This window comes from Gigantopelta aegis, chromosome 11, assembly GCF_016097555.1.
Source record: "Gigantopelta aegis isolate Gae_Host chromosome 11, Gae_host_genome, whole genome shotgun sequence".
NCBI lineage: Eukaryota > Metazoa > Mollusca > Gastropoda > Neomphalida > Peltospiridae > Gigantopelta > Gigantopelta aegis.
In genome coordinates this window covers 10,136,158-10,163,762 of record NC_054709.1, presented here as the reverse complement: position 1 = coordinate 10,163,762, position 27,605 = coordinate 10,136,158, and the positions used below count along the sequence as shown (strand labels likewise).

The window sequence follows — 27,605 nt, the reverse complement described above, 5'->3', positions numbered from 1 at the left end:
AAAAATTGCCATAAAAATGGGGGTAAGGAACACAAAAAGTCACCTAGAACCATTGTTATAGAAGATAATATATCACGTGACCCTCAAAATGTGGGTCTTGGGGAGCTCTTTATACTGATAGGTGTTATATGTAAATGGGTTCAATAATTAGGTCAACATAGGTCAAAAGGTCACATTTTGGGCATTGCCCAAAATCTCGAATACTGTTATAAACACCCTTACGTGGGCCAAGAACAAACCTAAATTGTCTCTTTTACACCTGCATCTGTTTGATTAGATACCCTGCTATGATTTTGACCAAACTATTTTTAAATATATTGCATAATGACCGCCCTGTAGGAAACGAAAGACAACCTGTCAAAAAAGTGCTAAAATAGCTATTTTTGACAGCAAAAGGGAAAATGCCCACAGTAATGCATCGAGTCAACCTAGAATAACAAATGACCTCCTTCAAATGCTTGCATTGGTTCATCCCATATTTTGACATTCAAGGTCACATTTTCAAAGTCAAAGGTCAAACAAGTAAACAGTTAGATGTATAGGAAAGATAGTTGTCTATTCTAGGTTTTATACTTGTGACACTGTCTAGCTCTAATGAGCAGACCCTATTCCAAACAGCTCTCTTTGTTAAAAATTCTTTTGACCATAGGAAAACTGTCCCAAACTGGAGAAAAAGCCCATACTTCTTTAATTTTCTAAGAATCATTTGGCTTTTTGGCCTAAAATATTTGGTCTATTGGAACCCATAACCCACATACTTAGTAGATTCAGATGCTGGCACTGTCCAGGACTATGTTTCAAATGTGAAGCAACGTCTTCAAAAACTATTACAGAACTATGAAGTGTACCTTGTTCGACCGTTACCGTGATTTTAGCACGAAATCCGGAATCAGGGGTGCAAGAGAGGCCAGAGCCAGTCAAGTCCACCATCTCAAGTTAAAGACTACATTGCCAGCCCAGAAGGTTGGACTAACTGTAACAGCGAACAAGAAGCAACTCATCCAGAGTCAGGACATACTCTTCCACACGGAAAGCACCAGTGTACACAAGCTAGTGGTCACTGCAGATAGCAACTACTGCCCTGTTGAAATTCAAAATGAAGAGATCAGAAAACTGCATGATCTCACGACAACCCACGAGGTAGCGGACTCTATTATTGTCCAGTAGGTGTTGCGGTGCAGTCTAGAAAGCAAATCCATCACAGTGATGTCTGATGACATTGATGTCTTCGTCCTCCTTGTTTACTATCATGATCAAACTGAACTCAAAGTCCCATTCATTATGGAATCCTCGATTAAAGGCAGGACGGCCATAGACATTGGTGAGACAGCAAAACAATACAGGAGGATTGTACAGGATCTCCTCCCAGCTCACGCCCTTTCGGGCTGCAACACGGTTGCCACCTACATCGGCATTAGTCTGCTGTTGGTGACATTACTGCAGACCTAATAGATGTCTACAAGCAAGCTACGACATTCATATCCGCATTCTATGGCATGAAGAATGCAGCAAATATGTCGGAGATTCGTGTTCAACTTTGGGCTGCCAAAAAATGGTAAAAGCATCACCTCGCCACCCAAACTGTGTTCACTGCTACCTACAACGGAAACATTCTTAGATAATGTAAAACGAGCGCACTACCAAGCCATTCTGTGGCGTTCACTTGAGGAAAACGACCCACCTCAACTGAATCCTGAGGACTTTAAATGGAAGAAAGAAATAGAGACCAAGACACTTACACCTGTCACACTTCCTGAAGACTTTGCAAGTCCCCCAGATTATGTTTTTACCATGATGAAATGTGGCTGTTCTAGTGATCGCCCTTGCTCAAGAAGGTGCAGTTGCAAAGATGTTGTTCTCTTACCATGCACAATACTCTGCGCCTGCTACAGCACAGGTTGTTCTAGAGAGGGTTAATTAAGTGTTAGAATTGATGTGAAAAATTGGGATAAATGAGAGTCTAGATGGTACATGTAGGCCTACAGACTACTTCATGAATAGATCAAGACTACATGTATTATCATTAGAATACATATTGCATTGACATTTGAAAGAGTTACCTGTGGGCTGGTAGAAATACCTCTAATACTTTCGATAGTGTCAACACTTTTAATATGTTGCCGAGTACAGTCACTTTCGGCTCAACCTAAAAGAACTACATTTTGTGAAAGTGAGTGGCATTGCAAATGCAGTTATCGTCTATGAAATCAAGTGCACTTGATTGACTTTTGATCTGACCCCCCCCCCCCCCCCCCCCCCACACACACACACACACTTCGTTGCCTAAACCAAACCTCCCAAAGTACCCAGCAGTCTGATAAAGATAGTTCGATTAAGAGTGAATATAATGCATTTGATATTGTAAATGATCCCTTATAGTTTTGGCAATTTTCATAAACAGATTTGGTGATTTCTAAAAAGGGTCTAATTTTTTAAACCATTAACAATCGAATGCCTTCCTGGGCTTGCAACCAATTTTGAAAACTCCCTAGGTGTGTAGTGAGGCTTTTGAGGATACTACATTAAATAAAGCACAATATATCCAATACCTGTAATATTGACAATTTTCTATCAAAACACTCATAATTAAAAAGGGCCAAGAATCATGTGACTCTTTTATCCCCTGTGACCCCTGCACATAAATAGGTAAACATCCTAAGCCATAGCCATCCAAAAGAGGATGAAAGCAGTTATGTTTTAAGGAATCATTAGTTATTCTAGGTTGATTGGCTGAATTACTGTGGGCATTTTCCCTTTTCCTGCAATAGTTTTTGAAGACGTTGCTTCACATTTGAAACATAGTCCTGAACAGTATCAGCATCTGAATCTACTAAGTATGTGGGTTATGTCTGTTGGTTATGGCATAGCTTTGGTTCCAATAGACCAAATTTACAAAGTACACCAAATATTTTAGGCCAAAGAGCCAAATGATTCTTAGAAAATTAAAGAAGTATGTTTTTTTTCTCTCCAGTTTGGGACAGTTTTCCTATGGTCAAAAGAATTTTTAACAAAGAGAGCTGTTTGGAGTAGGGTCTGCTCATTAGAGGTAGACAATGTCACAAGTATAAAACAATGTCACACGTATAGTGTTGCCATCTTTGTTTTAGTGTGTTACTAACTGCTGCCTGATTCTACTGACTTAATTTACCACGACAACTATCTTTCCTATACATCTAACTGTTTACTTGTTTGACCTTTGACCGTAAAAATGTGACCTTGAATGTCAAAATTTGAAGGAGGTCATTTGTTATTCTAGGTTGACTGGCTGCATTACTGTGGGCATTTTCCCTTTTGCTGTCAAAAATAGCTATTTTAGCACTTTTTTGACATAGGTTGTCTTTCGTTTCCTACAGGGCGGTCATTATGCAATATATTTAAAAATAGTTCGGTCAAAATCATAGCAGGGTATCTAATCAAACAGATTCAGGTGTAAAAGAGACAATTTAGGTTTGTTCTTGGCCCACGTAAGGGTGTTTATAACAGTATTCGAAATTTTGGGCAATGCCCAAAATGTGTGACCTTTTGACCTATGTTGACCTAATTATTGAACCCATTTGCATATAACATCTATCATTATAAAGAGCTCCCCAAGACCCATATTTTGAGGGGTCACGTGATATATTATCTTCTATAACAATGGTTCTAGATGACTTTTTGTGTTCCTTACCCTCATTTTTATGGCAATGTTTGATTTGGCGGTTCCAACAGAAAAGGGTTAATCCAGAGAATTGCTCAAGGGTGACGAGCGGTCATCCACCTGGAAATTGAAGACTACCACCCAGTCTACCAAAATCACCAAAGAAAAAAACTTTAACTCTCAGTGCAGGGTATGACCCCTCGGCACCCGGACTAACAACAAACCGAAGTCATGGCGCCCCTTACCATCTGGGGAAGGGAGATACTGTCTCGCCGCTACGTCAGACAACACACCGAAGTCATGGCGCCCCTTACCATCTGGGTAAGGAGATACTGTCTCACCGCCACGCCAAACAAACCGAAGTCATGGCGCCCCTTACCATCTAAAGAAGTCAGATACTGTCTCGCCGCCACGCTAGACAACAGGCCGAAGTCATGGTGCCCTTTACCATCTGGGGAAGGGAGATACTGTTTCACCGCCACGCCAAACAACAGGCCGAAGTCATGGCGCCCTTTACCATCTGGGGAAGGGAGTTACTGTTTCACCGCCACGTCAGACAAGCGGAAGTCATGGTACCCCTTATCATCTGGAGAAGGAAGGGAGATACTGTTTCACCGCCACGTCAGACAAGCGGAAGTCATGGTACCCCTTATCATCTGGGGAAGGAAGGGAGATACTGTTTCACCGCCACGTCAGACAAGCGGAAGTCATGGTACCCCTTATCATCTGGGGAAGGAAGGGAGATACTGTTTCACCGCCACGTCAGACAAGCGGAAGTCATGGTACCCCTTATCATCTGGGGAAGGAAGGGAGATACTGTTTCACCGCCACGTCAGACAAGCGGAAGTCATGGTACCCCTTATCATCTGGAGAAGGAAGGGAGATACTGTTTCACCGCCACGTCAGACAAGCGGAAGTCATGGTACCCCTTATCATCTGGAGAAGGAAGGGAGATACTGTTTCACCGCCACGTCAGACAAGCGGAAGTCATGGTACCCCTTATCATCTGGAGAAGGAAGGGAGATACTTGATGCGCGGTCGGTACCCCTTGGGATCGCCAGTCAGACAAGACGGTATGTCATCGGGAAGGGAGATACTTGATGCGCGGTCGGTTTGGGATCGATCCACATCGGTGGACCCATTAGGTTATTTCTCTTTCCAGCCAGTGCATCACGACTGGTATGTCAAAGGCCGTGGTATGTGATATCCTGTCTGTAGTATGGTGCATATAAAAAATCCCTTGCTACTAATGGAGAAATGTAGCTGGTTTCCTCTCTAAGACTATATGTCAAAATTACCAAATGTTTGACATCCAATAGCCGATGATTGATATATCAATGTGCTCTAGTGGTGTCGTAAAACAAACAAACTAACTTTGTATGGCTCGCACAATGAAATGGGTATCTGAGAATGATTTAGAAGAGTACACAAAATAATAAAGCTTCCACCTATTAATGTTAGAAAACATTCAATGAAGATCAGGTGGGCGGGACGTAGCCCACTGGTACAGCGCACACTCGACGCGCGGTCGGTCTGGGATCGATCCCCGTCGGTGGACCCATTGGGCTATTTTTCGTTCCAGCCAGTGCACCACGACTGGTATATCAAAGGCCGTGGTATGTACCACCCTGTCTGTGGGATGGTACATATAAAAGATCCCTTGATGCTAATCGAAAAGAGTAGTCCATGAAGTGGCGACAGCGGGTTTCCTCTCTCATTATCAGTGTGGTCTATAACCAAATGTTTGACGCCATATAACCGTAAATAAAATGTGTTGAGTGCGTCGTTAAAAAAAAACATTTCCAGATACTGCACTGAGTAAATTGTACTCAATTCTAAGCATGACCCAGTTAAAACAAAAAAGGTTAAACTGAGTATCATGGGTCCAAAAAACACTGTGAACTGCATAGAGTCTGAAGAAATAAAACAACAACTTTTACTGACAAAGCTAAAAAAAGATTTCTTTAATAATTCAGTTTCTAAAAGTACAAATCTGGAAACACCTAAAACATTACACCATGTATAAAGTTGATAATTCAATTCAATTCAATTTAATGCATATGACCAAACAAGCTGGTATCAGCAAACAGATAAAAAACAAACAAACATACAACAACAATTAATAATAATAAAAATATTAATGTACATGCCAGACGGAGAAACACAATTTGTATTATATTTGCAGGAATAAAGTATATTATAAAAGTAAATGGTTAAAGTACTTGGAAATAATTAAATAAATAATTATCTAACAGTAAAACAACCACAAATACTTTGGAAATATTAGAAGCTCTAAATCAACATTTTGTAAACATATCAAAACCATTCCCCAATACAAATTCAGATACACTCAGGACATACAATTGCCGATGATTAATAAATCAATGTGCTCTAGTGATGTCGTTAAACAAAACAGTTTGGGTTTTTTCATTCTCACAGTTCCTACCCATTCACAGTTCCTTTAGTCATCAATATATTGCAGACTATCAATAAAATAGCCTAATAAATCAATATGTATCGATGGTATTTGTCCTAAGCTAATCATTTCCATTCATTCATTTTCCTGCTTTTAAGCAATTAAGATTCAAGCACGCTGTCCTGGGCACACACCTCAGATATATGAGCTGTCTATCCAGGACATGTGGTTAGTTGTTAGTTGTTAGGGGTTAGTTGTTAGTGAGATAAAACTCGCTATGGGTGGAAGCCGGTACCGGGCTGCGAACCCAGTAACTACCAGCCTTATGCGCGATGACTTAACCACGACATCACCGAGGCCGGTTAAGTTACTAAAAACATGTAAGGAATATATAGTGACTTGGTGGACCATCAGATTGTGCAATAAAAACTTCAGCTTTCATTCTTTCCTGAACTTATTTTCGTACTTATATCCAATTAAGGTTCAAGCACGCTGTCCTGGACACACACACACACACACACACACACACACACACACACACACACACACACACCTCAGCTATCTGGACTGTCTGTCTAGGACAGTGGGTTAGTGGTTAAGTGTTAGTGGTTAGTGAGAGAGAAGAGGGTGTAGTGGCCTTACACCTCGAGTACCCGACACTCGATCATGATGAGACTAAGAAATAAAGTAAAAATATCATTATGCATCTTAATTCCAGCGGGGTTGAGACGTAGCCCAGTGGTACAGCGCTCGCTCGATGCGCGGTCGGTGTGGGATCGATCCCCGTCGATGGGCCCATTGGGCTGTTTCTCGTTCCAGCCAGTGCACCACGACTGGTATATCAAAGATCGTGGTATGTACTACCCTGTCTGTGGGATGATGAATATAACAGATCCCTTGCTGCTAATCGAAAAGAGTAACATATGAAGTGGCTACAGCGGGTTTCCTCTCTCATTATCTGTATTGTCCTTAACCATATGTCTGACGCCATATAACCGTAAATACAATGTGCTGAGTGCGTCGTTAACTAAAACAATTCTTTCTTTCTTTTTTCTTTCTTAATTCCAGCGCTGAACATGGACGCTAAAATCATGCCATTGAATTGCATTTCACACATTCGACTTTTGTTTTCCCTCCATGTCTCATAGACCTTTAATGTATCTGGTATTAAGCATATGGGGAAATGACGTAAAGCTATATATTTCAAGGCATACTGTCACGGATTTAAGGATCTTATTTCTCTAAAAATGGATAGTAAATAAAAATTACATTAATTGTTGGAAACCAAATCTAGCTATCGCATCACCTTAACTGAACCATGATGGAGTGAAATCCATGTCAACCCTCTCGGCAATTTTAGTTTTTGAATTATGGACCATTGCCATAATTCAATTACTTTTTACAAAATATCATTAATAAATGGAGTATGGTGGTTATGAAGATGGTTGAATAGAGTACATTTAGGGACAAATGAAATTATTTTTGTTCAGGTAATACTGTGTTGGACCATTTAATAGGTCAGTTGTCTGTGGCAATATGCCTTTAAATGAGAGTGCTTTTTCTTGCACGAGTACTCGAGTCCTTTTAACGGACTCGAGTCCTTCTAGACTCGGGCCCGAGTACTCGAGTACTCATGGAGACCGTACTGCTATACATTTGTTGCAATAGATTGTCGATGTATGAGGCTGTACGATCTGTTATATCTGTCTAGGAGTTGTCCACTAAACAGTCTAAAAAAGTTTTCTTTTACTTTGGATTTATTTTCATGGTTTGAAAATGTCCTATAGTGATGGAGCAATCCTTGTTTAGCTTCAACTATAATCTCTTTAAAACCTTTTGCTATGTTCCAAACAAAATGGATTCCGCCAATGCGCACTCTTGTGGGCAAAACGATGTACTTCATTCTTTTTTTAGGAACCCAAATATACTTTTCACGCCACACCTTCAACAACGTATACAGCTGGAGCTGTTTTGCACTCTGACCGTCCTTGAACTTTGCTACGTCATCCGGCCATTGCAGATGAAAGAGAGAGTGTCGAAACAAGATGACTCCCGTCTTGGGTTTGTGAGTCAGCATGGAATTAATAAGACGTGGTAACGTTTTGTCCTTGTATGGGACGAGGAATTCGTCTAGGTCTTTAACAATGATATATATCGATCTCCCTCTGTTTGAGTAGATGCAGTCATTAATGACTGCCATCTGCCCAAAATAATGAATGTCCGTCACAGGCATATTCCACGCTTTGACATCCAGAATTCCTTGATTACGATAGTAGTTTAAAATGGCTTGGACTCTAGCTCCTATGGAAAGATTATAGATGACAAAATGTTCAACGCCTAAAAGTTGGTCTACCTCCATAGTTTGAATAGATTCTGTTTCGTTGTTGTATTTCGAATGGATGGCCGGGAAACACACGGTGAGGTTGTAGCGGAATGGTTCTGGGTACTTGACCAACAGTCTGTTTGCTAGATAGGTGCTGTTTTCTCCAGTTATTGACACGGCATACGGGTTTCTTCTGTCCGAACCGCTGATGTTGCAGATGACGAACAAAACAGTGTATCTGAAAGTATAACAAGAGGTCCATGGCCCTGAACGGTCATCTGAGTAAATTGTCGACCCCATCTACCACTCATGAAATGCAAGGACTCCCAGTCTCTCTCTCTCTCTCTCTCTCTCTCTCTCTCTCTCTCTCTCTCTCTCTCTCTCTCTCTCTCTCTCTCTGTTTCTCTCCCTCTCTGTTTCTTTATCTCTCTCTGTCTATCTCTCTCTCTCTGTCTCTCTCTCTTTCTCTCTCCCCCTTTCTCTCTGTCTCTCTTTCTCTCTGCCCCTTTCTCTCTGTTTCTCTCCCTCTATTTCTTTATATCTCCGTTTCTCGCGCGCGCGCGTGCGTGTGCGCGTGTGTGTATGTAGTCTATGTTGGAGCAAAAAAGGATCACCCACATAACCATGAGATAATATTCTTTTCTTTGGGACTATACAATTGGTCAGTTCTGTTATTTTAGATGGGAAAGTCTACTTAATAGTTTTACAGACTTATTTACGGAAATAAAGCACGACGGCTGATAATGTCCATTACCATTTTAGGGGTGACAGGTTATTAAATAATACAGCTACGTATTCTTGTGTCTAGACGGAGGTAATTAATTGTTTTGTCTGATTACCTACCAAATATACATCTGCCAATCAGGAAGCACTGGTGGAGGCAATTAACTAAGAAACACTCCGTTTATCATTTCAGTACGTAGGTTAAGGAATGGACAAAACATAATACGGTTATTTCGACTTCTGTTCTATCCACTTTGACAAAGGCGGTTTATTTTGTATTGAAAAATAATATATATTTATTGTTGGCTTACTAGGATGAATATTACTACGCAAAATTCCCGTACGTTTGTTTCTTCAGTTCTAAGACTAATTCACGTTAAGTATTACGTAACCACCAGGTCGCCAGAGGGCGTATTCACTATGATGGAACAAACTGGCTGCGGTTGTTACATATAATAGCCGTCACATTTAATCATTTTGTTAATTAAATATTATAATATACGTTTTGATATTAAGCAGTAATGTGCATAATATATATAGTTGAAAATGCATACCAGTCCAAAAGCCTTCCACGAGCATTCCTTTTTCCATTTAGGTGTCACGCCATAGATAGAACTGTAGATAAAAAGTGTTGTGCGGCGTTGTCAAAAAACCACAATAATCTTTGTTCCGGTAGTCTAGTAGAAACATTTGCAAAGCAAAAACTAATATGCTGTAATAGCCACCAAGATAATATATCGCAGTGTGCTGATAGGCCGGGACAAAACGGACTGCAAAGACTTTGTTCATTTTAAAACCGGAAATTTCATTTCATTTGACGTTCACGCGTATTTGCATAAACAGAATCACATAATACATGTATTATAACTGACTGAATGTTGAGGTCAAATGTTATTCTAACTCTCTCTCTCTGTCTGTGTCTGTGTGTGTGTGTGTGTGTGTGTGTGTGTGTGTGTGTGTGTGTGTGTGAGGGGCGTAGCGTGATCTGGACCGGGGGGGGGGGGGGGTCTATTTTGTTTTTGCACCACCAGAAACTCCATATGTATAAACCTGTATGTTTTAGATCTGAAAGCGGACCATTTGTTTCAGCGTGTGTGTGTGTGTGTGTGTGTGTGTTTCGTCCGAACCCCCTAGCCTACGCCCTGTGTGTGTGTGAAACACTTATCTTATGTAAAGCTGCCGTGTATAGAATTGCTTCAATATTTAAACGTTTATGACATCTGTTTTGTTTTCTTAATTGTTTTATGTCAAAAAAAATCTCCTCATATGCCGTAGACTATGGCCTGAATGTAAAAAATAAAGTTCAGTTCAGGTATGTTCAGTTATTAATAAGCGAAAAGGTGAACATTTCCCGGAATGGTGGGGGGGGGGGGGGGGCATGGTCCCCCCCCCCCCCCCCCCCCCCCCGAGTACGTTCAGGTGTGCTCAGGACAGCGTGCTTGAACTTTAATTGGATATAAGCTCAAAAATAATTTGAAAGGAAAGGACAGGAGTGTTACATGTTGTAATTCCGATATTCTTGACTTTACGATTATGAAACAATAATGAATTAAGACTCATATATACATGCTTAGGTGCGCAGACTTAGGTGCCACCAGTGTACTAGACGCGGCGTGTGCGTGCGGTCTGCCTGTTGGATCTGACGTGTCTGCGGCTTGCGTTTTGTACATAAACACCATACACGCTTAATTATTTCATTGCAGCTGGCCGCATAACGTTTTTCAGACGCACACTTCGCATGCATCCAGTCTAGACACTCTCATTGAACCTTTCAACCCCGAGGCACTGGAAACCTGGACAATGAAGCCCAAAAACCTAGAGATTTCAGTAAAAACCCAGGGCCCCATTTTACGAAGCGATCTTAGCGCCAAGGTGACCTTAAGTGCATAACTACCTTACGCAGTTACGGTGATCTTAGCGATAAGATCGCTTCGTAAAACGGGACCCAGGAGATTGACCTATACATACATATCAACTGCCAAGCAAAATAAAGTGGTCGTTCTTTTGCATAGAAAACAATATTTGACAGGTGACGTCAGGGAATTTTCACCTCTAACTCACGCGTGCAACCTCTCAACGAGAATGCGTGACTGGTAGTGATAACCTTATTTGGCATTGATCTTCTAAATATGGATTGTTGTGTCCAGTCCTCTCACTTTATTTGTTATTTCTGGCAGGATTGGCCAAGAACTCGACAGAGCAAGAACAGAAATTGTTTTAACTACAATGGATTTTTGTCATATGAGAAAAACCGTGAGATTTTCGAGAACCCCCCCCCAAAAAAAAAGCACAGAAAAAAACCGTGAGATTTTCGAGAACCCCCCCCCCCCCCCCCCCAAAAAAAAAAAGCATAGAAAAAACCGTGAGATTTTTTAAAAACCCGTGCGATTTTCGCGGCTTACCGTGAGAACGTGAGATTTTGAAAACCGCGAGACTTGAGAGGTCTGCTAATGTATTTCGATTTATTTATTTGAGCCGGACCGCACGAACGCTCCGCACCCAGTCTATAAGAGCTAATATAGATGCATATAAATGTAAAAGGGAGCCAAATATGGGAGCTTCATCAATGATAATCAGGGCCGTACCCTAATCAAAATCCATGGGGGGAGGGGACACTACTTTTTATAAACAAATGAAACACTATACAAATTAAACCCTGAGATGTGTATGCTATTTTGTGAGTTAAAAAAACAGAAAAGAAAAAAAAACGGTGATATCCTCAGGGGGAAACTGCCCCCCGCCCCCGCTCCCGGATGGTACGGCTCTGATAATGCACCTTTAACGTAAATATTTTGAAAAACAATTTCACCTTTTATTCTTGTTTTCCGGTAAAATTTCCACCCTGGCTTGTCGCTCTTCCAAACACGTGGAATTGACAGACCACTGTACAACACAGACCAGGTGATGCTGTGCTGACGTCGTCCCGACACCGATAATTCGGATGAATGGCACGGTGTTATTTTCGTCGTCGACGTCGTAGTCGTAGTATGCAGAATACACAAACATGCCGGTGGCGACGTCAGTGTTGACCCACACTTGAGAGGTGATACTGAAATCTTCATAATTCGGGTTTCTTCTCCACCGTTTCTCGCCGCTGAAAGCACATCCAACAAGTGGCACGGGTGTTTCGCGGACTCTCGGACGAACAGACATATCTTGATAATCTCTTGACTTTGTCAAAACGATGTTTGTGGTCGCCGAATCTCCTTCATAATGATATCGAGTTACATGCATTTTACTTACAACATACATGAATGTACAAACAGACACCAAAATCCATATTCCTAAAGCAGAAAGTAGCAGGTTTTGAAAACCTTTTGACCACTTTTTAAATCCACTTTTCATTTCGCCGTTAAATTTTATCTTCAAAAGTGCCGTTTGAAAGTAATTTTGGACAAAACTAATTATTCCAGCCCCGGGGAATGAATATATAACGGTAGCTATAAATCTGAACGAAAAAAACGTTATCCAAAACCGTTATCCAAAATCGTTAACTGTAATAAAGGCCGTATTTCTGCACAATACAGTGTAGTGGTTTAGTGCCAAGGTTTATCATAGACGGTGTTATGCGTGCTGGTCTTTACAATTTTAAATTGCTAAAACGGACGTAAGGAGTTAAATTAACTGCAGGGCCGACCAAGGGCGGATCCAAACTTTGTAAAGGAGGTTTTAAAGGCAAATGAGCTGATCGCCTAAAGAGAGCGAGATCATTGGTGTATGTGTATGGGGGTTCTGGGCATGTTCCCTAGAACATTGTTTAAATCAAGCACGGCGGAAGCAAGTTAACATTGGGGGTGAGGGTTGGGGTGGGCGTGGGCGTAGGGGCGGGGGCTGACAAATCGATGATCAAAACAAAGTTTCCAAGGAAGTTCTGGGGGTATGCTCTCCCATACAATTTTGAAAACTACAAGTAAAATTAATCTCAGCCTTAACATTTACTACGAATAATATTTTTGATTTAGAATTATTGGGGGGGGGGGGGGAAGGGGGGCTCTAGAACCCCTACGCGTCAGGGCAATTTAGTGTTGTATACTGTGGATAATGAATTTTATCCCGACCCCCTCAAATCTTCAAAAGAGCGGTGGGCGGGGGTCACAGGACTTCCCCACGATTCCCTTGTGGATAATGAATTTTACCCCGACCCCCTCAAATCTTCAAAAGAGCGGTGGGCGGGGGTCACAGGACTTCCCCACGATTCCCTTGTGGATAATAAATTTTACCCCGACCCCCTCAAATCTTCAAAAGAGTGGTGGGCGGGGGGTCACAGGACTTCCCCACGATTCCCTTGTGGATAATGAATTTTACCCCGACCCCCGCAAATCTTCAAAAGAGTGGTGGGCGGGGGTCACAGGACTTCCCCGTGACTCCCATGTGAATCCGCCAACAGCGGCTCTATCATTTGACCGGGGCGGGACGTAGCTCGGTGGTATAGTGCTCGCCTGATGCGAGATCGGTCTGGGATCGACCCCCGTCGGTGGCCCCATTAGCTATTTCTCGTTCTAGCCAGTGCACTACGTTTTCTCTCTAAGACTACATGTATATATCAAAATCACAGAATGCTTCACATCCAATAGCCGATGATTAATAAATCAATGTGCTCTAGTGGTGTCGTTAAACAAAATAAACTTTAAATAAACTTTAACTATTATTTGACCAACTGGGTGTATAGTGTAAGTAAGTATGAAGTATTATTAATTATATGTATATTTTTTAAACTGTACTTGAAAATATGTATTTTAAACAATTTGTTTTTCTAACAAAACGGGGGTGGGTGCACAATTTGTTTTTAGGTAATGGCTTTTTTCAACGGGAAATACTATAAATAGGGCCTACTGGTAATACTAAACCAGATAATTTCCGGCTGGGTCAAAGTTCGAGGTGCACCCGAACTTTTGATAGAGCAAAGAAAGAAACATTTTTTATTTATCGACGCACTCAACACATTTTATTTACGGTTATATGGCGTCAGACATATGGTTAAGGACCACACAGATTTTGAGTGGAAACCCGCTGTCGCCACTACATGGGCTACTCTTTCCGATTAGCAGCAAGGGATCTTTTATTTGCGCTTCCCACAGGCAGGATAGCACAAACCATGGCCTTTGTTGAACCAGTTATGGATCACTTGTCGGTATAAGTGGTTTACACCTACCCATGAGCCTTGCGGAGCACTCACTCAGGGTTTGGAGTCGGTATCTGGATTAAAAATCCCATGCCTCGACTGGAATCCGAACCCAGTACCTAAAAGCCTGTAGACCGATGGCCTAACCACGACGCCACCGAGGCCGTTTTTTTGATAGAGCAGTTAATACCACAAGTAATACACATTGGTGAAAAATGTGAGTGTGTTAGTTGTAAAAAAAATCTGTTTTGTCTGGGCCAAAAATGTATGCAATTTTATTTCATCTAGTACCACTGTGTCAAGTAGCCTTGTGCTTAAAACATGTATGGGGTACCTTTAAAAAAAAAAGTACTCAAATTTTATGCGGAACTAGGTTAGTCATAGACGCTACCCGTTACTTCTGAAATGAGCAGCCTAAACACCTTTTTTTCTTCTGATTCACTTTAAGGGTGAGGGGTGGTAATATTTATATTCGTGGCGTTTATGTCAATTGATACGCTGTAGGTATCTTAGCCACATATGTTACTATTGTCATCTACGGGATTTGATATGGTCGTATACACCCTGTTAAAATCATAAACATAATACGTCATTATATTATTGCGTCGGGATAGGTACATTCTAAAATGCCTATTGTTATAAATGCGTCTGACAAATGCCACTTTTAAAGATCACAACAAAAAAACAAAAACAAAAAAATTATGAGTTGTTTTCTCAGTATTTACTTTAGTTTTAATTCACTAAATATATCACTAAAACAGTAGCAGTTGGCATTTGTTTTATTTTGTCAGTCAAACCAGTGGAAGCTAGCCAGTTGTGTTAGTCAGTAGTAATTCCCTGTACCTCTTATGCGAACTATTTGATTGGTTCCCAACGTGGCCATTTGGTTTATTGTGAAACGCATAAACCAGTCTAGCGGACGTTTTTCCTTTCGGTCTGGCTGAACGCAGCCCAGGTGTGGAGCTAACATAGTAGTGGTGTAACAATACACCGAACTATCGATGTTGCGATAGACAATGCCTCGACAGCAATACATCGATAACTATCGCAATTAATTGTATGCTCAACTATCGATAGTTTCAACAGTATGCATAGTGAAATATGGTCTACGACCAACGCATGATTTCACTACCTAGTGACATTATAAATGAGTACAAACACATACATACATACATACATACATACATACACGTACGCACACTCACACATACATACCTACATACATACGGATAACTACATAGCTCAGAACGTATCGTGGCAAGTCTGCAGGTTGCGGGCGATTCGGCGCCACAGGTTCTAGACAATTTGTGAGGCCAGAAAGAATTTAATTATCCCCTGCGCCAGTGCGTTAATATCTATGTATGTAACAGTCAAACCCGACATGCATACAATATATAGATATTCATACTTCAATACATATATAAATTCATACATACATATTGGAAGACTAAATTAAATAGTTTTGCGAAATATCTATTTATATTGCTGTTATCAAGCGACTTAAGAATTCACAATACTATTGCAATACTATCACAACGATCGCAATACTGTTGATCATAATTGACAGCACTTTCTATGGACATTGTTAAAATGTGGACCCTATGACTCAGGCCCGTACACAGAAATTTATATGGGGAGGGGGGGAGGGGTGCGTAATCGACGACGGAGAATCGGAGTTGCTAGGGGGGTCTGGGGCATGTCCCCGCCCCGAAATTTTTTAAAATCTAGAATGCAGAAGATGCATTTTCCTGCATTCTGGGACGGACCTCGGCAGACTATGGGTGGGGTGGGGTGGGGTGGGGGGGTGGGTGGGTGGGGGGGGGGGGGTGCGTACGGGCCTGAATTACTAATGCAGTATTTTTTAAACTACACTATGTTCATGTACGCATAATTATCATAGACGATATATGAGCCATCACAAGCGAAAACCTACAACTTAGCATGACGTCAGAAACCTAGTAAACGCGGCTCAAAGTTTGATGTCACATGTAAACGCGGAAGTATAAGTTGACATGCTGTTTGCGTTGTTTGTTTTGAAGAATTTAGAAGATGACATCTTCTTCTTTATACGAAGATCAGTTTGAAGTAAACATATATCTGTATGTACAATAGTGTTTGGTTACTATTTTGTATTTTATACCTGAGAACATTGGTCGAGATCGTTAGCGATACCATCAGTACTTTGATCAATACACATTTACAAGCATAGGGAGAAGTCCTATATATCGATATGGTATGCAAGTATCACACGTTTTTATAACGTACATGATTATACATAACATAAAGTTCAGCAACTTTTCCAGAAGTTAAATACAATATTCATAAGTTAGACCAAACATCAAATTAGGATCGTATCGGGTTGCATGGGTCTACCACTCGGTTTGGCCTACCTGTGCTGTCGACTACAATCAACGCCACTATTTCTACTCCTTTTTCTGTTTATAATCTAAATACTGAAAACTAAATCATTTCCTACAACAACAAAAATATATCTGTAACAATACTACATTTTTAGTTATTTATTTTGCCATCGTTTGCAAACAAATTTACTGTCGTCTGCACACACATTGCGGTACGGTAACAGAAACGTAAACTTCATTTATATACCTTTATTATACGTCATGATGTCATTGCATAAGCTAGCCTGGAGATTAACATGCGGAGGTATAGTAGATCAATTCTCGAAAGGTTGTTTCTCCCTCAACCAATTTTACTATTATTATTATTATTGCTGTGTGTGTATGTGCGTGCGTATTAAATTATTATAATATCTGTTCACTTTACTCACTTCACATCATTTGTCACTGGCGTAGGAAACGGGGGGGGGGGAGGGGCAAGGGTGGGCATGTGCCCCCTCCCATTTCAAATATTTTGCTTTATATTTGCTTTATAATAGTGTAACAGTGTGTAAATATAAAAGTGTGCCCCCCACACACACACTTTTTGGCATCTTCCTACGCTCGTGTTTGTATAGAAGGAGTTGGTTTTCTTTCCTTACAGATGTATATTTTAATTTTACAAGAGCCTGAAGTAGGCCTACTTTTTGAGGCGCATTTTGGAATTCAAAATAGAAAACCAAGACTAAGAACAGTGGAAACGGAAGAAACAGTATCTGTATTAGATGATGAGCGGGACGTAGTCCAGTGGTAAAGTGCCCGCCTGATGCGCGGTAGGTCTGGGATCGATCCCCGTCGGTGGAGCCATTGGGCTATTTCTCGTCCCATCAAGTGCACAACGACTGGCATATCAAAGGCCGTGGTATGTGCTATCCTGTCTGTGGGATGGTTCCTATAAAACATCCGTTGCTACTAATAGAAAATGTAGCGGGTTTCCTCCGTAAGACTATAGGTCAATATTACCAAATGTTTGACATCCAATAGCCGATGATTAATAAATCAATGTTCTCTAACTTTAACTTTAACTGTATTGGATGAATATGATAAATACAGTCCAGTAGATGTTGACAATAATACTGAACATAGAATCAAACACTTATCTGATGATAACACCAGTGAGCAGAATGACACTGAACCTGATCCAATTAGCACAAGTTACAGAGAGGATGCATTGGATTGTCTTTTAGAAAATAATCTGAAAATCAAATTTATTAACATATTTTGAAGCTGAAGGAAATGGAAAAAGAGCAGAAGGAAATGTATGGCCTACATAATATTCTCGCTGAGTAAAAATTAAAGGAGGGCGTATATGCTAGCCCGAGTACTTGGGCTACGTGTAGGCCTATCGTTGGGTATTGGTCGACTTTGCAAAAAGACATACCCCTTGTTTTAATATTATTTTAATAAAGATTTCAAGATATCTAAAAAAAAATAAAGGTGATCCACTAAATTGGGATATCATGTCTGTGTTCTTTTTATTTCTTCATCGAATGAATCGATCGCACTGATATCGCCAGGTGATAAAACGTAGTTTCGTTTTTGTAAAGGCGGTGTATATATAATTTGGCATCCAAGAAAAATACTTTTAATGATGAACACTACCACTTCCGTTATTTTTATAAGCGGTGATACCCCCAAAATGATAAGTTTCTAATATTTTGTAAAGAATTGCCGAATAAATAAATGACTAATTAAAAATCATCAGTTATTAAATTTAGTAATTTTGAACATTGGGAATTTTTCAGTTCTACTTGCTTTTGGGACGGGGCCTATGATTGGTACCCGAGTATGCTTGGATAAATCCCTGATACTATTCAACACTGTCAACAGACCGCAAAGAATTATGGGTAAATTGTGGGTTAAATGTGTACACATAAAATTGGAGTTATGCTGATTTTCTTATGACACTGAATCACCCAGAGTAAATGAAATTATTTAGTTACAAGCTGTTGTAGGTATGTGATAAGCTGGTGGACAAATGAATTTGTTTTCTGATTTTTTTCACTGCATGCATACATACATACATACATATGTACGTACACATATACATACATACGTTACATACACTACATACATACATACATAACATAACATAACATAACATAACATAACATTACATTACATTACACACACACACACACACGCACGCATGTATATACTGCGTATATATATATATATATATATATATATATATATATATATATATATATATATATATATATATTCCGAAATGTTTTTTTCAGATGCTGTGGATGCACCGGTTCTATTTTCACCTGTTAGCCCTTAGACATCAGATCCTCCTTCCAAGAGTTCAACCCCAGTACGATCACCTATGAATGATCCTAACTGGACCCGGGAGTGGCCCATTCCCTGGGAAAGAATGTCTAGTGCCATTAAAAAATCTATGAATAGAGGTTACCGACCAGCACGTAGAGATCGTCAGCAGATGGTGAGACTACTGATCGATTGTGTCACTGAAACATGTGAAAAACCAAATAGACGTTGTCTATCAACTATCGCGGAACGAATTGTGTAGCAATATCTCATTTCGTTTCAGGACAAAATTGAAGGAACTATTATTGATAGCGGGTATGATTCCTTACTGAAACAGCTAGTTAGTCGAGTTGAAAATATCAATCGTTCTCATCAACCATCTAAACGCAGATTGCAAACAGATTCAAGTAATGAGTGATTGCTGCCTCTTACCAGCCCACAGAGAGACAGTTATGGATGTGTCAGTTGACAACCACCTGCACTTAATGTTGATGAGATGGCACTGGCCTTAGAAAAGCAGCAGACTATGAAAACTTTGTTTCTAGGGAATCCTGCTTAGTGGGTTGTGTCAGCCAATGTAAACATGATGAAATCTACCTTTTCACTTCAAAGTAAGCAAATCAATTCTGGAGCTAGTGTTCGGAAGGTTCTACGAGACCAGCCATTTCTTTTCCATACCGAAGGCATGCTATCTCACTTTAAGACACTAGTTGGCATCGACTTAAAATCAAGACTGACAGAAGGTTTTAGAACAAAAGGTCCAAGAATCTTGGCAATCATGAAATCTGTCTCTGTTGATCAGAAAAAGATTAACAATGTTTTGAAGGATCTTGATCTAACACCGAATGACTGTCAAAACAATAAAGGGTGGCTACCAGCAATAGTTTGTCTCATTATGGCTCACTTCAAAGAGGATGTAAACATTTTATTCAAAGTTGTTGATGAAACAATATCAGAAGATGGCATAACTAACATAACAACCTTAGAAGATACAAAAGCATGCATAAACGCTCGTGGACACGTTTTAGTGAATGCAGAATATTTTCAACTATGTGTTGGAGAGGTTGTCATTTCCCACAAAATACCGCAGTTCATCACCTTGCTTTCCATGCTATTCGCATCTTATTACTGCATGAACCTGCCATATCCAAAAGAGGCATCTGCAACCCTCGAGTTCATACAACGCTGTTTTGTAGGCATCAATCCGTGACGAGGAACTAAAGTTGCAAGGACAAAAAAGAAGACTTACGCCATCAACCCAAAAGTGTTGTCGATGATCAATGACTTGGCCAACTTTGAGTGGACAAACTGAACGATCAGCTGCTATGGTGTTGACAAATTGGGAACTGTTTTAGCTTTGGTGCTAAAACTACATATTTGCTTATGTGACCTTTGTTTTACTTCTTGACAATACGGTCTTCAGGGGCGTAGCGTGATCTGGACCTGGGGGAAGGGGGGGGGGGGGGGGGGGGGGGGTCGAATATAAACCAAGTGGACCTTTGATATCAGACGAAAGTTAGTGAACACAAAAACTGATTGACCGAGGCTGTTAAAATAGTGTTAAATTACGTTACGGTAACTATCGTAAGCTACTGAAGTTTTTCCACACCGCGGCTTGTTTTCTTTGATGTCGAGTGTGCCGACTGATCGATTTTTTTTTTCAGTGTGAAAAAAAGTGTCCAATATGAAATAGCGGAGCTGGGTTCTGTAAAATATAGGTGAATGCGGGAAAATAAAGAGGGATGGAAAAAAATAAAGGGGGCGGCAAAATGCAATAGTGGGCCGGCCAAATGCAATAGCGGGAACAGCGAGAACACTTGTCACAACAGAAACAAAACTACATATAAAACCATTCGACCCTTTGTCTGTCCCAAGTAGCCTACCGGGTTACAACATGCCCACTACCAACCGAAGAATGAAAAGATATCATTCGAAAGTATGACACCAACAAAATATGAAATTACTCCATAGTGGATACAGGAATCTAAATAAAGTGGGGTGGGGTGCAATATGTAACAGAAAATCTAAAAACATTGGTGCGAAATGTTGTAGTTCGCTAAATTTCATATCTCTCACTAATTAGTATTAGCCTACATTCATGTATGGGATATGTAGATTAATTTTAAGAAATTAAATCGGAATATATCGCTTTAAAAAAAAAAAAAATACTGGGTAAAAATAAAATGAACAAAGTACCGATTCCAAATCAACTGATTTCATTGAAATTGGCCCGGAAGTAACCAAGAATAAGGTAATAACGTTGAAATTTAATTTTGACGCCGTCAACTTTGATTTTGAAAATGTGACGTCATTAATGCTGTATTTTTGCAAGATATAATTAAGACAGAGCCCAAATACCTGAGATTTAGTTTTGTACGGTTATTACCTTTTATTTACCAATATATGACAAAGTTTTTTTTTGCTAACTTGTAGGTTTTCCCATGTGACGGCTCTACACTTCTGACAATATTTGCTTTTACCTAAATATTAATATCACTAGTAATAACTTATAAGGCTTAAATTACATATGTATTTGTTGATTCAGATGTTTGTTCATGTAATAATGTATATTTATGTTATTGTTACTGCAGATAAATGTATATTATATTGTTATTTTTGCTCTGCCCATATTCGGGTGTTATGCAAATAAATTATTCTTATTCTTATTCATATATAGGACTTGTACGCGTTTGGATTGTTCAACTTTTGTGTAGCCTACGTGTGCAAGTACACGTGTATGAATGTGTATGTGTGTATCTCTCTCTCTCTCTCTCTCTCTCTCTCTCTCTCTCTCTCTCTCTCTCTCTCTCTCTCTCTCTCTCTCTCTCTGTGTGTACATGTGTGTATGTGAGTGTGTGTGTGTGTATCTGTGTGTGTATGTGAGTGTATGTAAGTGTGTATGTGTGTGTGTGTGTGTGTGTGTGTGCGTGTGTGTGTGTGTGTGTGTGTGTGTGTGTGTGTGTGACCAATTACTCTTTTTAAAATCTCATCTGGCAAGAAAACATGTTTTTCCTTCTCTAAATGTTCGCCATCTTTGAAATCCTGAGTTGACTGATCAAGATCTTCAATCTCTGTGTCGCCCTTACGCCCACAGCGAAAGAGTTTTGTGGTGGACTACCCTCAATAAAGAACCCTATCAAATTGCTTTCGTCTTTTGTTGACGATTAGTGATAGTAACATGTGTGTGTGTGTGTGTGTGTGTGTGTGTGTGTATGTCAATGTGTGTGTGTGTGTGTGTGTGTGTGTGTGTGTATGTGTGTATCTGTATGTGTGTCTGTGTGTGTGAGTGTGTGTGTATGTGTGAATATATACACATGTTAATTCGTCTGTATGTCGCTTCAGCCAATGCACTGCAACTGGTATATCAAAGACCGTGGTATGTGCTATACTGTCTGTGGGATGGTGCATATAAAAGATCTCTTGCTGCTAATCGAAAAGTGTAGCCCATGAAGTGGCGACAGCAGTTTTCCTCCCTCAATATCTGTGTGGTCCCTAGCCATATGTCCGACGCCATATAACCATTAAAAACGTGTTGAGTGTGTCGTTAAATAAAACATTTCCTTCCTTCGTCGTTATGTATAGGTAACTGTGAAAATGAAAGCGAGCGAAAGTATATGGACAAGCGTCAGATTTATTTGCTGGGTATACATGACGAATAATGCGTCTAACTCCCCCCACGGGGCGGGACGTAACCCAGTGGTAAAGCGCTCGCTCGATGCGCGGTCGATCTGGGATCGATCCCCTAAGTGGGCCCATTGTGCTATTTCTCGTTCCAGCCAGTGTACTACGACTGGTATATCAAAGGCTGTGATATGTACTACCCTGTCTGTGGGATGGTGCATATAAAAGATCCCTTGCTGCTAATCGAAAAGAGTAGCCCATGAAGTGGCGACAGCGGGTTTCCTCTCTCAATATCTGTGTGGTCCTTAACCATATGTCTGATACCATATAACCGTAAATAAAATGTGTTGAGCGCGTCGTTAAATAAAACATTTCTATTCTATTCTACAATTATGAGTTGGGGAAAGATTTTATCGACTGAGGGGATAGGCGTCACCAAACTAACGAGTTTCTCCACAAAGAACAACATACACCTTCAATACCACGCGTACCACACCCCACATTTAATCACTCCTATATATTTGTAGTTATAATGCATAAACATCTCCTGATGACCAGGCCCCTCCCCTGTTTATAGTCAACAGACGACTCGAATGTGAGACTACCTTATCGGTCAACAAGGGCGGTTTCAGAATTTTGTAAAGGGGGTGGGGTCACAAATGTTTATAAAGTGCAATTTACGTTTGTCGATCTTCAAACAATGGCGTAGCTATAGGATTTTATATTGGGGGCTGGGGACCATATTGGGGAAGTGGGGGGGGGGGGGGGCGGTGGCGGGCAACCCACACTATGTCACTATGCCACTGGCTTCCAAGGGAGCAAGGTCTGTTTGGGGTTCCCCGCAATATTTTGAAATAAAGATGCTCAAATACGCATTTTTAGGGGAGTTTAGTTATATTGTGGATGATAAATAAATGTAAAAAACCCCGCCTACGCCTTAGGCTAAGGTCCTTAAAATGGGCACTTCAAACGAGACCCCTTTGACCATTCTCTAGATCCTCCCCGGCCCTTATTGATGTGGAGATGGCTAGAGGTTGGTCGAGCTAACTTCGAGCAACAGATAAAATAATTCGAATGTGATTCACAGCTTGTATTGCGCATGGAACACTCTGGGGAATCCCCATCTGTACAAGGTCAATCGGATTAAATTTGGGGGGAATTTCCGCACATTTCCTGTCTATTTGTCCAGTATGAACAAAGTTTTAAATATATCACGTATATATATAATATAAATATATAATGTAAATAAAAATAAATGTTAAAAAACCCCAATATCTTAACATTTCCACGGTTGCGAAGTAAGTATATTTAAATCTTGTTTATTTGCCACTAGACGCGTTGAACGCACATAGCTAAGGTGCGCCATTTGCCTATCCCCGTTTATAACGACCACACCTGGAATACACTAGTTGTGAAGTGTTCATTGTTTGTCTTATAGAAACTATTTTACTTATCTTTTCTCCTGAATCAGACTGCAAATACAAATAACACGTTTACGCTTTTTAAAAACTAATAATTTCTAGTCATGCAAACTAATTTTTCTACTTCCGTAAACGCCCCATTCCTCGTTAGCCTGTCTGTAATTCTTATAAAACAGGTAAAATTTTGTTTAAAAAGGCGGCGTTGGTTGTGAGTATTGATCTGTTATAACAAATTTTCTTTTCTTTTTGTCATACACATAAAACAAAAGAGAAAACAATTTTCGAAGCCTGTTTTTCTTAAACGCAGGTGTTTTAAGCATTGTAAAGTATTATGTAGCAACACGCGTGTAGGTCATACAAAGGCTTTGCAAATTCGGCCTTTAATGGTTTAATCAAACTAATTTTCAACATTGTCGAGGTCGTAACTTTTGGTGTGTGTGTGTGTGTGTGTGTGTGTGTGTGTGTGTGTGTGTGTGTATTTCTCTCTAGCTCTCTCTCTCTCTCTCTCTCTCTCTCTCTGTCTCTCTCTCTCTCTCTCTCTCTCTCTCTCTCTCTCTCTCTCTCTCTCTCTCTGTCTCTCTCTCTGTGTCTCTCTCTCTCTCTCTCTCTCTCTCTCTCTCTCTCTCTCTCTCTCTCTCTCTCTCACACACACACACTCTCTCTCTCTCTCTCTCTCTCTCTCACTCTCTCTCTCTCTCTCTCTCTTACTCTCTGTGTATAAATCACACACACACACACACACACACACACACACACACACACACACACACACACACACACACACACACACACACACACCTACCATCAGGCCTCACGCAAGGTCAAAATCATAGAGCGAAGTCACTTCTCTCTCAAACTTTAGAGAGGGCGTAGTTTTTAACAGCAGGAAGACTTGAATTTTTAATCCAAAAAATAAAATACGCAAAAAGAAGTTATCTTAATACAGGTTCAACGTTACAATCTGTATTTTAATTATTATTATTATTATTTTATGTTTGTACCGTCTGTACTGCTAATTGATGGATATGTGCTCTATAGATTTTGTATTTTTAAAATCACTTTTTTCCATCATCTTCTTTAGAAATAATGACACGTAATTGAACAGTACTAATTTAACCGTTTAGAATTCATTCTCTGACAAGTTTGTCTTCTCATTTCATTTAATACCTACTCCATGCAGAGTATTGTCCTAGTCGATTAATCTACCACGGTCAAGCTTAGATTACCCAGATGCAATTAAATGCGTTCCACAGTCACAGTTTCTTAATTGATACACAGTGGAGTTGTCAGACGGAATGGGTACTATTAGTATCCGTGAAGGTGTGTACCTTGCTTATCTGCTGCACCTTGTCACTGTTGTTTAACATAAACAAACATAAAAAATGTTTAAAGAATTTACAGTGGTCGCTTAACACGGGCACTTTAGCGACTTGAGGATCCAGTTTAGTCTAGATCCCCACCCTTGTACAGTTTCCAGCACACGGATGTTGTCTCAGCTAGACAGTCTACCTGTAACCATTTCTTGCTGTTTCTTTGGTTGCGCAAAATGTCTGAAAAAAAGAAAACAGAACCCTACAAAACAAAATAAAGCTAATAAATAAATAAATAAATAAATAAATAAATAAATAAATAAATAATAATAATAATAATAATAATAATTAAAAACGCCCAAAACAAATCAAGTGACATGTCTAGAAAAAAAAATTAAGAATAAAAAAAAAGCAAAAAAAGAAAGAAAGAAAAAAAAAAAGCGGTGTCCCCATCTCTCTTACTTCACTTCTATTAGAATCTTAGAAAACTTATATCATTATGTGAGTCATATTATTAATGTTTGTTTTTTGGTTTAACGACACCACTAGAGCACATTGACTTATTAAACATCTAATATTGTATGTCGAACATTTTAGTAATTTTGACATATGTTCTTAGAGAGAAAACCCTCTACATTTTCCCATTAATAGCAAGGGATCTTTTATATGAACCATCCCACAGACAGGAAAACACATATCACCGCCTTTGAAATACCAGTCGTTGTGCACTGGCTGGAATGAGAAATAGCCCAGTTGGCCGACCGACGGGGATCGATCCCAAAACGACCGCACATCAAGCGAGCGCTTTACTACTATGAGACGTCTCGCCCCGTGTCATACTATATGACATTACACTAAGGCTTGTTCTAGACTTTTTCTGCTGGGGATAGGGGGATCCATTATGAATATTTTATGGTATGTGCTGCCTTGCTATGTCATTTATAGATATTTTCGTGCTTATATCCTATTAGGGTTCAAGCACGCTGTCCTGTGCACACAACTTGGCTATCTGTCCAGAACAGTGGGCTGGTGGATAGCGAGAGAGAAGTCGGTGTAATTGCCTTACACCTACCCAGCGGGTCGTTAAACTCGATCTGGGTGGGAGCCGGTACCGGGAGTCGAACCCAGTACATACCAGCATTATGCAAAATACTTAGGGTCTAAACAGTTGAACAAGACTATAGTTTATTTTAAACATTCACATATTCCGCAATATATTGCAATACATTACGCAATACACATGCACATATTGCAATTTATCCCATTATTACTGGCCATACCTAACCCTACAAAAATACAAAATCACCCATATATTAGTAGGTAAAGGCGCTCGCCTGGGATGTTTAAATGAAAGGATCGAACCCCGTCAGTGGACGTATGTTCTTGCTACATCATAACAGACCCGTTCTCCGATTCGGTTTTTCTCGTCGAAACCAGTACTCCGCGAATGGTAGACCAAAGACCGTGGTGTGTTTGGTTACTAGTCGTACCAAAGTCATTTCGTACCGTAGTTTATAGTCATTTCGTACCATAGTCGTTTCGTACCACAGTGCTTTGGTCATTTCGTACCACAGTCATTTCGTACCATAGCCATTTCGTTCCTACTTTTTATCATCTCGTACCATAATGTTTGGTCATTTCGTACCATAGTCGTTTCGTACCATAGTGCTTTGATCATTTCGTACCACAGTCATTTCGTACCACAGCCATTTCGTACCTACTTTTTACCATCTCGTACCATAATGTTTGGTCATTTCGTACCATAGTCATGTCGTACTCGGTATCTTATTTTGTCATGGTATGCCACTTCTTATTTTTATTGTTGGCGAATAAACGTTGACGTGTAAACATACCTTGTAAAATTAGTGTTTGGTCCCGTCTGTCATCCAAAAGACCCCATTCTACAAATGGGAAAATGTAGCGGGTTTGTTCCCAAGACTGTAGGATACATGTCAGAATTACCGAATGCTGATTAATCAATCAGTGTGTGTGTGTGTGTGTGGGGGGGGGGGGGGGGGGGTTAGATCATTTGGTTGAAGGAAGGAAATGTTTTATTTAACGACGCACTCAACACAATGTATTTACGGTTATGTGGCGTCAGACATATGGTTAAAGACCACACAGATATCAAGAGAGGAAACCCGCTGTCGCCTCTTCATGGGCTACTCTTTTCGATTAGCAGCAAGGGATTTTTTATGTGCATCATCCCACAGACAGGATAGTACATACCACGGCCTTTGTTACACCATTTGTGGAGCACTGGCTGAAATGAAAAATAGCCCAATGAGTCCACCGACGGGGATCAATCCTAGACCGATCGCGCATCAAGCGAACGCTTTACCACTGGGCTACGTATTTGGTT

At 40.2% G+C, this 27,605-nt stretch overlaps 1 protein-coding gene across 1 annotated transcript; it reads right to left on the bottom strand.

Moving 5' to 3' along the window:
* Positions 1-6,691: 6,691 nt before the first annotated feature.
* Positions 6,692-12,333, bottom strand: LOC121385538 (beta-1,4-galactosyltransferase galt-1-like). The gene is made up of 3 exons (XM_041516247.1): positions 11,909-12,333; positions 7,982-8,614; positions 6,692-6,728 (listed from the first exon to the last, which is right to left on the bottom strand). Exons 1-3 carry the CDS (start codon positions 12,331-12,333, stop codon positions 6,692-6,694), a joined length of 1,095 nt encoding a protein of 364 aa, XP_041372181.1.
* Between the last annotated feature and the right edge of the window lie 15,272 nt (positions 12,334-27,605).